Consider the following 13,865-nt stretch of genomic DNA (forward strand, 5'->3'; position numbering starts at 1 on the left):
ATTTGTATATTTCTATAATAAAAATGAACATGAAACAGAAACAAATACAAAAATATTAAAACTGCACGGACGTAGTTTTGGGGGGGGACATGTCCCCCCACTTTTTCAAAAGCCGGTTTTGGTCCCCCCCAGTTTTTACAGTTAAAACCAAATATTTAAGTAGTGACAAAGTCATGTCCCCCCCACTTTTTAACGGTAAAAAAACCAATATCCAAATAGCGACAAATCTAGCACTAGGATCATGCAGCACCCCCCCCCCCCCCCCCCCCCCCCCCCCGCTTAACAGTTCGCCACCCCAGGTTGTGTCCCCCCCACTTGTGAAATCAAAACTACGTCCATGTAAAACTGTGATGCATGATCACAGTGATATAAAAAAGTGATGCATGATTTACAATTGTGTAGAATATTTAAAACCATTCACAAGTTTGTTATGAAGTGGGCGATAAGTAAATATACAATACTATAGTAATGATGTCACAGTTTGAAGTTATTCATATTGAGATTAGGGATTTCCTGGCATAGATTTTCATCATTTGTTCACTAGCAGCAAACGATGTTCCGACCAGTGAGAGTGGAAGCATCTCAGAACGTGTTGTCTCATCATTCTTGTAAAAAGCTGGGTTTCTCCCGAAGGCGTTGCATAACGGTGACACATCCATGGTTGCCAAGGCGTCGTGAGAGCGGCATCTCCTCCATCAGCTGCCCGCTGGGCGGGTCGAACGCCCACATTCGGTCGACGGGACTTGCTGCCTCGTCACGGCCGCCCACGATATACACCTTCCCATTGCACACGGTCAAACCACAGTTCTCCTGTAGTACATGCACACACACACACACACACACACACGCACGCACGCACACACACACACACACACACACACACGCACGCACGCACGCACGCACGCACGCACGCACACACACACACACACACACACACACACACACACACATACACACACACACACACACACACACAGAGGTCTGGATGACTGCTGTGCTAATGCACTTGTAGAAGTAGCCAGTCATATACAAGCATGAAGAGCATGCATGTTAACATTTCCTCCACTGCCTTTAACTAGTAGTGCAGAGACACGTTCACTGGCCTCATTTATTCAAATATTTTGTCATGTCACATCATGTAAAATGAACTTTAATGATAACACACAACCAAAACACGAGCAAACTGACATATCAGATGACATAAAATGAGATCAGCTATAAGATGAGAATAGCTATGAGATTAGAGATTAGCTGTTTTTCACGCACCAGTTTTATGGGCAGCTCTGCCACTTTGCTCCAAGCGTCGCTCCTTGGAGTGTAACAGTACAAATTGTCGAGCAGGCCTCCAGCCACATAGATGGAACCATTGAGGGACACTGCGTCTATGCATCTCTGAGAGAATGGACAGGAGGACACAAATGTCCACTCATCCTTCACAGGGTCGTAGCACTGCACCTGAAAGACAAGTGCAGTGCTGATTCCAACACAGCTCATAACATCAAACCCACAAACTGTTATTGTGAAGTTTCCAAAACTGCTCAACGTCAACATTTCATTGCACTGAGCAAAAAATACAATCAGATGAGCAAAAACACACAAAATATTCAGTTGTCATATGTTTCTCTTGTCAGTCCCAAAATATTACAGGGCCACTCTGGTACTGGTTTATCAAGGCTTCTAGATGGTGCAGGAAGTGGTGTTACGCCAGTTGGTGTTTGTGTAAATAATGTAATTGGCTACACCTGCGCACGTGCAGTTTCACCTTGTTACTGTTGCAGGTGTCGTTGGTGGCCCCATCGATGACGTACAGTTTGCCCGCGCAACTGGCCAGCGCAGCGGAGCTGACGGCGAGGAGCAACGGGGCCACCGGCTTCCACACGTTCTCAAACACGCTGTAACACTCCACACTGCTCAGACGCTGATGCCCATTGTAACCGCCCACAGCATATAGCTGTGGTCACACACACACACACGCGCACACACACACACCCAAACACAAAACGGGCAATCGGTGACACGCTTGCAGTGATCTGGAGGCGGAGCAGTCAAAACATGACCGGGATCTGACCTTTCCACGAAGACAGGTCATCATGTGTCGCCACCTGCCTGTCTTCATGCTGCCCACGCGGACCCACTGATCCAGCTGGGGCACGAGACGCCACACGTCTGAGCTGTTCAGCTGCCCACCTGCGCACACACACACACACACACATGTGCCAAGGAATGCATGCCAGGCACAACATTAAGACACGCAGACCCACAGGCACGTAATACACTGGTGCTGTCGGAATTCGTGCATTCGTGCATAAACAAGCACGGGACACTGGACCAATAGGCAAACATAAACGCAAGCCTTTCGGTGGAATTGAAGAGTGATAGTCATCTTTCAGCCCTCGAGCACGTACTCACATTAACATAATGTTAGTCTAACACTGATACATTTACTGGTTCTGCACTACATTTTGATGGATTTTTTTTTTATTATACACTTTACATTTTATTATACACATTAAAGGCAAAGATGTTGAGTTAGACATGATGTTTTAATGTACTCAGCAACAGAAATAATATATAGCTCTCCACATGCACCATAGCTGTAGCATTCTGTGCCCTGATATCCATCCAACATACCTGATAAGTAGATATGGTTCTGCAGTTCACACACTGCAAATTCACACTTGCCATAGCCTGGCACAGTGGCTGATGGAAGCCATTTCCCTGAGGTTGGGTCCAGCTTCTCAGTTAACGAGGCCCAAGAAATTCCACTTCTGTAATGACCTCCAATCACCACAATCATCTCAGCCCAGCCAGACCGCCTGTATACACACACACACCCACACCCACACAAACACACACACAGAGGTCAGAACACCGGATTCTCCCTAATTTGTAAACAAGCTATATTTAGGTTTTCAAATCAGTCTGTAAACTGTAAACAAGGGTGTAGATTTGCTTTTGACTTTGGAACGCATCACTTCTGTTCATGCGAATTCCACGCCCTTGTCTCTGTTGCACCACCTTTATCAAATGCTCCAAATGTACCACTCTTGGGGGAATAATCCCCACAAGCCTTGCTAAGTTTGCATGCCTAACCTCCTGGGTCTGGTTCGCTCAGAGCTGATCTCTCTGCCATACACCCGGTACTGTCTGGCCTCCTGCAGCAGGACCCAGCAGTCCCGACACTCCTGCACCAGATCGTCCGCCTCCAGCACGTCGGTGAAGAACACGGGGTCGAGCAGGGGCAGGCGGAGCCTTCCCAGCAGCTGGGCAAGGGGCACCACCCGCTGGCCGGGCAGACGCTGCGCCCAGAGCAGCACGGCCTCCACCAGCTCCTCCTCCGTCGCCTGCAGCTTCTCTGAGTCCAGCAGCTCATGCACCCTTTCCGCGGGCAGGTCCAGGAACTCCTCGTGCCTGGAGACGGCGGTGAAGTCCTGCCACAGGAGACGCTGGCATCGTTGCAACAGCGGCTGCAGCGAATACAACACGGCAAAGTCCAGCAGGCTCAGGCAGTTGGCGTGCCTCACGCACCTCTCCAGGAACTCGGCGCACAGCCGGGACAGCTCAGGCACGTCCAGCAGGTCGGCGGCCTGGAAGACCACCACCACGCTCTCTTCGCGGAGCTGCACCCTCCCCACGTAGATGAAGTCCAGCAGGTGCTCCATGGCGGCGGCCGAGACCGCCTCCAGCGAGACGGCGCGCTGGTGCTCCTCCCGCATGCGGCCCATGAACATGGTGCGGAAGTAGCGGCTGGCGGCACACAGCGCGGCCCGGTGGCAGGGGAACTCTCGACCCTCCACCTGCAGCACCACGTCGGTGAAGATGGAACTCTGCCGGAAGCTGTTCAGCACCTGAACAATGTGCTCCGCGTGGCAGAATCCCGAGCAGGAGCTGTCGTCCGAGCCGCTCTCTGAGCAGGAGTCGCCTTGACTCCCAAAACCCATGGATGAAAGCGGGTGAAGTCCTGCAGGACAACGGAAGGCGTTTATGAGATTAGTTTACAGGACACGCGTGAACTTCTGATTCACGCTTCACAACCTAAAAGACTGTGGTAGTCAGGCAGCACGATAGTCACTGCGCTGTTGGTTTGAGCATCCGCTGTGTACACACACACAAAACGAACGGCATTTGACACTTCATCCACTGTTTTAAAGCCTCAGAAAACAGGCTTTATATCTACTCATCATATGAAGGAGGTGCATAATGAAAGAAGCCAGCTTAAGCAACACCGTGTCTGGTGTCTGCTATGTAGGCAAAGAATAAAATAAATTTTAAAAGACTTGGTAGTAAAAGACTGATAGTAGTTTTTAGTATGAAGGTTAGGCAATAGACACTTGTGTGCCAAGACTACATAATACACAGAAATACACATTTCATGATTCTCACCTATAATGTCACAGGACAGTGAAAGATTTACAGATTTCATCCTCATCCCTGGTGTTCTGAAACACATACCTCAGGTCAGCAATTAACCTAATGTTAACCTACCTTAGTATTAACTTAATACTTTTATCACTGAACTCTCAGCCAGTTTTAAGCTCACGTAGTTCATATGTGTACCAAGGGGCCATGTGAGCAAATGATAAAACCCGTGTTTTTAAAGGGGCCAGAGTATAAAGTGCTGAAGAAAAACTATCATTGGAATAGTCCACTAAATCCAGAAGTGAAAGATTTGGAACAGGAGAAGAGTTTAAATCAATTATCGAGTTTAAATCAACTGTCGAAATCAATAGGAGTAACATGCCTGATGTTACGGTATGAAATCACACTTTAGATTAATGCACTTTAGATTTCCCAGTAAAATTATACTTGAAGAGACTGCATTAAGTAGTTAAAGCATTAGAGCAGCGCTTGGAGAGGCTTTAATCTAGGTCTAGACTTGCTGTGCACAAACAAATGTACCTCGATCCATTACAAAAATGCTCTCTCGAGCGCTAAAAATACCTATTATGCAAACATTATGAGGGCAGGTGAAGGGAAAAGAAGATCTTTCTTTTCCACAGTGAAAGGATTACTCCAGTTCCCTGAAATCAATGAGTTGTAACCTCTCCAATGACAAATGTAGTGCGTTTTTGAGTTTTTTAACTCCCAAATTATTACAATCTATGAGCAACTGAACCTTGATAACACTGGAGAGGTTAATTCACCACCAATTGAAAGTGAAACTATCCACACACATTTCTGACCTTATCAATAAATCCAACACCTCAACATGTTCCTTGGATCCTATACCCACAACTCTAGTTAAGGCATGTCCACCTTCCATTATCTCTCTGATTACTCTGATCATTAACTCTTCTCTGACTACTGGCATCATTCTAGTTACCTTATACTTAGCCTGATTGTGTGATTTGTTTGTAACTTGTGTATTCGTCTGTATAATATGTTTTTGTGTAATTTGTGTGTTAACGGGCCGCCCAATGGAGGATGGGTTCCCTTTTGGGTCTTGGTCCTCCCAAGGTTTCTTCCTATTCCCCACCATCTAGGGAGTTTTTCCTTGCCACTGTCGCCTTTCGCCTTTGGCTTGCTCATTAGGGATTTGGACCCATAGTATTGTTAACCATGTAAATCCTGTAAAGCGCTTTGTGACAACATATGTTGTGAAAAGCACTATACAAATATATTTGATTTGATTTGATTTGATGGTGTCGTTCCTGACTAAACATTGCTACAATTAGGCCAACCTGGTTTGGTTTACTATTTATTTCCAAAATTCTGGAAAAGGTAGTTTCAGCACAGCTTCAGGCTTACCTTGATAAATTAATTTTAGAAACTAGAACAGTTTCAATCTGGTTTCTGGCCTAAACATAGTACAGAAACAGCTTTGGTGAAGATTACTAATGATCTCCACTGGGCAGCTGATTCTGGTTCACTTTCTATTCTTATCCTCCTTGACCTCAGTGTAGCATTTAACACTGTATCGCATCAGCTTCTTTTGGATCGATTAGCTAGCATCGGGATCTGTGGTACTGTGTATCAGTGGTTTGCTTCCTGTCTAACTGAGAGGAAGCAGTATGTTCAGAGTCAGAATTACTCTATAGTTCAATGTGGAGTACCACAGGGTTCAGTGCTGGGGTCTTTTCTGTTCAGTATTTACCTTCTTCCTCTTGGTAATATTTTCAGACACTATGGGATCCAGTTTCACTGCTATGCTGATGACATACAGTTGTATGTGTCTACATAGCCAACTTCTGTTCTCCCACCCAGAGCTTTTACTGACTGTTTACATGATATCCACACATGGATGATAAATAACTACCTAAAACTCAATAGAATGACTTCTTATCGGGTCCAAAGCAACACTTTCAAAAATAAGATATGTTCATTTTCCATTGCTGAAATAGTTATACCCATTTTTGCACAGGTTAAAAGCCTTGGCATTATTCTTGATAGTACAATTTCTTTCTCCAGTCATATAAGTAATGTATCTCAAGATGCTTTTTTTCACCTTCGGAATATCTCTAGACTGCGTTCAGTTTTGTCACAACATTCAACAGAAGTCTTGGACAATGCATTGGTTACATCACGTATTGACTATTATAATGGAGGTCTTACAGGCATTCTGAACAATTCTATTCAACGATTTCAGGCCATTCAAAATGCGGCAGCTCGGATTATTTACACGTTCTAAATTGACTGACCATGTTACATCCTTGTTGATTCAGTTACATTGGCTCCCTGTGTCACAAAGGATACTGTTTAAGATATTACTACTTACATGTAAGCCCCCCCCCCCCCATAATCTCTCATCTGCCTATCTTAGTGATTTACTTCAGATCTATACTGAAGTATACATTTCGGTCTCCGTGATCTTCTTCAGAAGGCCTTTTATCGTTACCAGACATCAAACTTAGTACAGTTGGTGCTAGAGTTCCTATGCTGCACGAAAACTCTGGAATGCACGCCCTTCCCATATTGGTAATTTAGATTCCATTGTAGAATTAAAAATTGGTCTTAAGACACATCTTTTTAAACTCATTGTCTTACTTATTATAACTGTTTTATTGTGTCTTATCTGATTTTGTTTCTTGCTGCTTGTCTTGTTTTCTGGCATATTTGTGTATGTTTAATGAATCTTTGTAATGTAAGGTGACATTGAAAGGCACCAATAAATAAAATGTATTATTATTATTATTATTATTGTTATTATTAACCATCGAAAGTTGTCACAACACATCTCCACTTTCTTTCAAAACTTTTGCAACAAAACAATATGCTATACTGTAAAAATGTATACATGTAAAAATGTATACATGTATAAAATTCCATGTTTTTACATTTACAAATATTTCAAGACAGCATTTACAGCAAACTTATGCAAATTTATGTTTTACAGTATCAAACCCATAATAATAACAATATATTCTGTTTAATGTAAAAATGTATATGATAAAGAAGCATGAGACCACTGTGTTCCTCCCGTACTGGATTTGGTCATTTGTTCTGTGCAATCTATAAGAAATACAGTAATATGACCACCACATTAATATTTTCACTATTCACAATTCACACATATTTGTTTGTCTATCGGTTTTGGGAGCCTACTGCTAGCTCCCAAACTGTATGCTGTTTGAACAGAGGATATTAATGTCTGCAAAATTAGCTGCCATTCTACAGACTTTTCCTTTTGGTGAACACTGACGTAAGCATACTCATGAATTTTGGAAGTGATGACTGAATCATTTTGATGATATTGAGAGAGATGATGAAAACACTTGTATAAATTTGTAATCGGAAACAGTAGCTTCTGTGATTTAGGATTATGACACAGGACAGAATCATTAATTTTAAAGTCTGTGTGTTAGACTAAAATAACAAACAAACAAACAAACTCACCTTGACGTTAAAAATACGTTCCTGAAATGCCAGAGTGTTGAATGAGGAAGTTCTCCTCCAGCTCCTGCAAAGAGCAGAGACAGTGAGGGGCGGAGTTAGTGAAGGATCTGGAGCGCTCATTCTGATTGGCTGAGCTTCATGGGAACATGTGTTTAGAATTCAGTGAACAGAGCTCCAGAGCATGATTATACTTAGGTATTATTGAAGCAATTTAAAGCTTTAACATCTGTGTTATCTAGCACGTTGGTGTGTGTACTCTGTGCAGGAATAAAATGAAACTAAATGATTATGATATTGTAGTGAACTTGAAGTGACTCAAATCAATGATTATTGTGGGGCTCGTAAAAGCAACCTTACAGAAAAGGCTGTTTAATACACGTCATTAAAAATAACAGTTGCATTCCTGCAGACATCAAATTCTTGACATTCAATAGACTCAAAATGCTATCTTGTATAGCTACAATACAATGCTACACATTAACTACAATGACCTGTTCAAACTCTTGAACAATGTCATGTAGTTCATCTCCTTACACACTGGCTCTTCCCTCAACATCCACAGCACATAATGATGTGCTTTCCTGTGTGATACTAATGCCATTCATCGCTGTGAACTGAATACACACACACACATACACACACACACACACACACACACACACACACACACACACACACACACACACACACACACACGCACACACATATTTAAGTATGAATGTATTATGTACATAATTAATAATAATTATGTAAGTGTACTGATTCCTTCTCCTAGCAGGTTCCTCATGCAGCTCTTTGATTGGTCCTTTCTGTCTGGTCTGCACTCACGTCCATCAGCTGTTTGTCCTGTTGTTTCTGCAGGTCGCTGTTGCTCTTGGTGGCCAGCAGGGGGCAGGCGGCGCCACCAGCTTGTGGTTGGCCTTGATCAGACGGCCTGCAACACAACCTCACAGGATTGAAATGTCTGGTTAACTCTAATTTTTGTGACTTAACTGGATGTGTAGGCTATTCTATATGAAGCACATATCTCTACATTCAACAAGGGTTATTTTAAGGGGAGTATGATTTTGGTGAGGCCAACACAGATAAGTCACAAACCCCCCCCCCCCCCCCCCCCCCCCCAAAAAAAATAGACATTTCAATCCTGTGAGGTAGTGACTATACCTTAGTTCATTGAGCACTTTAGTTTTGTCCTTACTAGATATTTAGACATAATACTGCTTTAATACTGCGAAGTCATGTGGTCAGAGGTGAACTTCAGTATAGCCAGTGTGTATTTTATTTAAAATAATTGTGGCGAGGTGTAGAGGGGAACTCATCCCTCCATGAGACTTGGAAGGGGTAGAAGTGGTTGTGGTAGCAGACAGCAGATCACATATTCTGCAATTCTTGAGTAACACGAGAGTAAACAATAGGAACAGCTTAGCATGCAAACAGGGAAATGTAGGCAATGCTTCACAGTGACTGCAAAGTAGTGTTGGTGGTGATTGGTTCAGGTGGACGTGACCTGGTATCTTGAGACCCCTTAGAATCTTGGGTGTGTGTGTATGTGTGTGTGTGTGTGTGTGTGTGTGTGTGTGTGTGTGTGTGTGTGTGTGTGTGTGTGTGTGTGTGTGTGTGTGTGTGTGTGTGTGTGTGTGTGTGTGTGTGTAGAAATTGCTGATGTCTGAAGACTTAATTTGGCAGCAAAGTCAAAACTCTGTTGACTACAGAAGCAATGTGGAAGCTTATGGAGGTTTACACCTTCTGAGCTTACTGTGTGTGGGTTTGTGTTTCCAGGCTTTCTCTGCACGAAAAAGACTTTGAAGAAGAAGAAGAAGAGGACATCTATGATGATGAAGACTCAGACTTTGAGTCTGTGAATCTGGTGAAGCAGTAAATGAGTTAGGGGCACTCACTAGGCCTAAAGAAATCGGCTTTTAGGAATCACCAGTAGATTACTGTTTGAAGACCTGAGAGACCTGACTGGAATATATCTAACCATCATTTCACTGAGGTAAAGAGGAGCAAGACCATGAAGACATTTAAAAACCATGACTAGAACCTTAAAATCTATTCTAAAGCTGACAGGTAACCAGTGCAGTGAGTGGAGTGCAGGTGTAATATGATCTCTCTTTCTCTCTCTCTCTCTTTTTTAACATCGCAGTCGATGCAAAGAACAACACGACCCTTTCTGCCCAGCGCTATCTGGTGTGCTGTGCAGCACGTGAGCACGTCTCTACTCATGTTTGCCGGTGTTACACCGAAATGTGACCATCGATTTCCGTGAGCACAAGGATCGTTGTTGCACATCATCTGTGTGTTCGTTGTTGAGAAAGAAATGTGCTGTTACAGTATAGTGTTGTCACATTCTGATAACGTTGGTAATCGTAGTTTATGATAAATAATTATAAAACATAGAGGCCTAAATCACATATCCTAAATCACAAATCACATATCCAGGCTGACACAATTAAACATTTCCCAGCTGGAAAAAACATCTAAAGCTGGTTAAACTGGCTGACCAGCTGCACCAGTGTAAGCTGTTTTGGAACCGTGTAGCTGGTTACTGGTTAAACAATCCAAAACCAGCTGTTGGCTGGTTCATACGTGGTAGCTCGATTATATCTTGTAGCTGGTTTATAGATGGTTGTACCATCTTAAACCATCTGGTAGCTGGTTTGTGGTTTGACTGTCCAAAACCAGCATGCACCACGTATTCTGTAATCAGAATCAGAATCAGTATCTGGCTTTATTGGCCAAGTATGCTCACGCATAGAAGGAATTTGTGTTTGGTTACAGTAGCTCCCAGTGCACAAAAACTAACAATAACATTACCGAAGTAAAAACATTTACTCACACATGAAACACACACACAAAACATACATTTTTTACATACACATACATTGTACACAGTGTACAGAGTTGTATATATACAGTAAAGTGCTGAGTACAGCAGTAAACAGGCACTGAGGTGCAGACTGAATTAGATAGATAAGTTAAACTGAATTAAATAAGGCATATAAATATGGGAACAGGATAATTACTGGCAGGGGCAATAAGTACAGTGTATTCTTATGCACCATCACCAGATAATAAAGTGCAGTACAGGAGGTGAACAGGGTGAGAGGGACGAGCTGGATGGATTGTAAGTAACAGTCTTGTGTGTATGTGACAGACTGTATCCTGTATGTTGTGTTGTAGTGTTCAGCTGTTCATGAGAGTGATGGCAAGTGGGAAGAAGCTTCTCTTTAGTCTGGTGGTCTTAGTCTTCAGTTGTCTAAAACGCCGTCCTGAGGGAAGACGCTGGAACAGGTGGTGTCCAGGGTGTGAAGCATCAGACACAATGTTCTCTGAACACTTCCTGGTTCTGGAGGTGAGTAGATCTGGCAGGGTGGGTAGTACCACACCGATGGTCTTCTCTGCAGACCTGATGATGCGCTGCAGTCGGTGGGTGTCGTGTTTGGTAGCTGAGCTGCCCCACACTGTTATGGATGCAGTGAGAACAGACTCAATGGTGGCGGTGTAGAACTGCACCATCAGCTCCTGGGGCAGGTTGAACTTCCTAAGCTGATGCAGGAAGTACAGTTTCTGCTGAGCGTTCTTGATGATGGAGCTGATGTTGTTCTCCCATTTCAGGTCCTTGGAGATTGTTGTACCAAGGAACTTGTACGAGTCCACAGCCATCACAGTACTGTCCAGGATGGTGAGGTGAGGGTTGGGGGGCTTCTCCTGAAGTCCACTCTCATCTCCACTGTTTTGCTGTGTTCAGCTCCAGGTTGTTGTATTTGATCCAGAGGAACACATGCTCAACAGCCCGTCTGTAAGTAGACTCATCGCTGTCCCGGATGAGACCAATGACCGTCAAATTGTCTGCAAACTTCAGGATTTTGACTGAGGGGTCAGTGGAGGTACACTCGTTTATGTAGGAGCTCCTGTGCTGGTGGTCCTGGTTCCTGAGGTGATCTTTCCCAGCCTCACCTGCTGCTCTCTGCTAGTGAGGAAGCTGGTGATCCACTGGCAGGTGGAGGCTGGCACACTGAGTTGGGTCAGTTTGGTGTGTAGATGTCCGGGGACGATCGTGTTGAACGCAGAGCTGAAGTCCAAGAACAGAACTCTTGCGTATGTACATGGATGGTCAAGGTGCTGGAGGATGTGATGAAGACCCATGTTCACTGCATCGTCCACCGACCTGTTGGCTGGATAAGCGAACTGCAGGGGGTCCAGCTGGGGGTTGGTGATCTCCTTCAAGTGAGTGAGAACCAGCCTCTCGAAGGATTTCATGACCACAGAGGTCAGTGCAACGGGTCTGTAGTCGTTCAGTCCTGTGATGGTGGGCTTTTTGGGGATGGGTGTTATTGTGGAGCGTTTGAAGCACGACGGTACGACACACAGCTCCAGTGATTTGTTGAAGATCTCTGTGAAGACAGGAGCCAGCTGGTCTGCGCAGATCCTCAGACAGGAGGAGGACACTCCGAATGGGCCTGGTGCCTTCCTCACTCTTTGTTTTTTGAAGAGTCGGTGCACGTCTCCTTCACAGATCTTCAGGGCAGGCTGGATGGGTGGCTGAGAGTCAGGGGGGTGTGAATTGGTGCTGTCCGGTTGGGTAGAGCTGGGCTTTTCAAACCTGCAGTAGAAGCTGTTAAGGTCATCAGCCAGTTGACGACCCCCATTGTCTGGTGGGGGGTTCTTTTGTAGCCTGAGAGACTGTGCAGGCATCTCCAGACGGCTGATGGCTCTTTAGTGGACATCAGTCCGCTCAGCTTGGTGGAGTAGCTCTTCTTAGCAGCTCTGATCTCTCTGTTGAGTGTGTTCCTTGCCTTGTTGTAGAGCGCCCGTTCCCCGCTCCTAAATGCTTCCTCATTAGACCGGCGCAGCTGTTTCAGTTTGGCGTTGAACCAGGGCTTGTCATTGTTGTATCTTATGCGAGTCCTGGTTGGAACACAGATGTCCTCACAGAAGCTGATGTAGGACGTCACTGTGTCAGTGTATTCGTCCAGGCTGCTTGTAGCGTCATCAAACACACACCAGTCTGTTGAATCTATGCAGTCCTGAAGACTTTCTTTTGCCTCACTGGTCCACTTCTTTACAATACTAACCTCAGGCTTGAGCATCTGTCTGTAGGTTGGGAGAAGATGGACCATAGAGTGGTCGGACAGGCCCAGAGCAGCTCGGGGAACAGAGCGATATGCCCCCTTTAATACAGTATAGCAGTGATGGAGAATATTACTCTCCCTGGTGGGGCAGGTAACATGCTGTCTGTATTTAGGCAGCTCACTAGTGAGTTTCGCTCTGTTGAAATCCCCTAAAATGATGAAAACGGAGTCTGTGTGTTTATGCTCCGCGCTGATGATCTGGTCAGTGAGAGCGCGCAGTGCCTCGCGCACGCACAAGCTTGGCGGGATGTAAACTCAGACGAGCACCACGGAGGAGAACTCACGCGGGCAGTAGAACAGTTTACAGTTGATGAACACAGACTCCAGATCAGGACTGCAGGTCTTCATGGTGACGTCTGTACACCAGCCGCGGTTCATAATCGGAATGGGTTCATAACTAGTCATTTCTAAAAATATATATTTTATTATTTTATTTATTATTTTTTAATTATTATTTTATTATTACTACTTCCTGGAACCAGTGTATATATATGAAAAAGTAGAAGTTTAAATCATGATTTAAAAATCTACTTTTTCTTATATATACTGATTCCATTCTTTATTAATTCATAAGCACTTTGTTTGCACAGATAATGAAGGACCTCGGTCCGAAACGTCCTGCTTCTCTGGAAACATTGTGCACTTTTTATATATCTACGTATCTTACACAAGTACACTGCAGTTACTTAGTTACTTACCTCAAATCAATATATATATTGCAGCATCTGTGAGAATTGTACATGTGCCTAGAATCAGGCAAAGCCATTCATAGGAGAGTTTCTAAAAGCCTCTGATATCAAGAAAGGACTGTCACGGTACGGTGGCCCCCTGTCGGCTGCCTCCATCAGCAATGGAAGGAGCTCCGCTGGTGCCACAAGGGAGAGGGGCCTGTCGGGG

The 13,865-nt window shown here is 44.4% G+C and overlaps 1 protein-coding gene across 2 annotated transcripts; it reads right to left on the minus strand.

Moving 5' to 3' along the window:
* Positions 1 to 324: 324 nt before the first annotated feature.
* klhl35 (kelch-like family member 35) lies at positions 325 to 7,888 on the minus strand. Of its 2 annotated transcripts, none has more exons than XM_077018328.1 (7): positions 7,834 to 7,888; positions 3,094 to 3,961; positions 2,632 to 2,816; positions 2,069 to 2,187; positions 1,763 to 1,951; positions 1,267 to 1,455; positions 325 to 810 (listed from the first exon to the last, which is right to left on the minus strand). In XM_077018328.1, the coding sequence occupies exons 2-7, from the start codon at positions 3,939 to 3,941 to the stop codon at positions 601 to 603; spliced, it is 1,740 nt and encodes a 579-aa protein (XP_076874443.1). In that variant the 5' UTR covers positions 3,942 to 3,961; positions 7,834 to 7,888; the 3' UTR covers positions 325 to 600. The 2 variants fall into 2 exon arrangements, with proteins under 2 accessions (XP_076874443.1, XP_076874442.1); XM_077018327.1 differs by lacking the exon at positions 7,834 to 7,888 and adding an exon at positions 4,384 to 4,435.
* Positions 7,889 to 13,865: the final 5,977 nt, after the last annotated feature.

The sequence above is a fragment of the Brachyhypopomus gauderio genome, chromosome 10, assembly GCF_052324685.1.
Source record: "Brachyhypopomus gauderio isolate BG-103 chromosome 10, BGAUD_0.2, whole genome shotgun sequence".
In the NCBI taxonomy this organism is placed as follows: domain Eukaryota; kingdom Metazoa; phylum Chordata; class Actinopteri; order Gymnotiformes; family Hypopomidae; genus Brachyhypopomus; species Brachyhypopomus gauderio.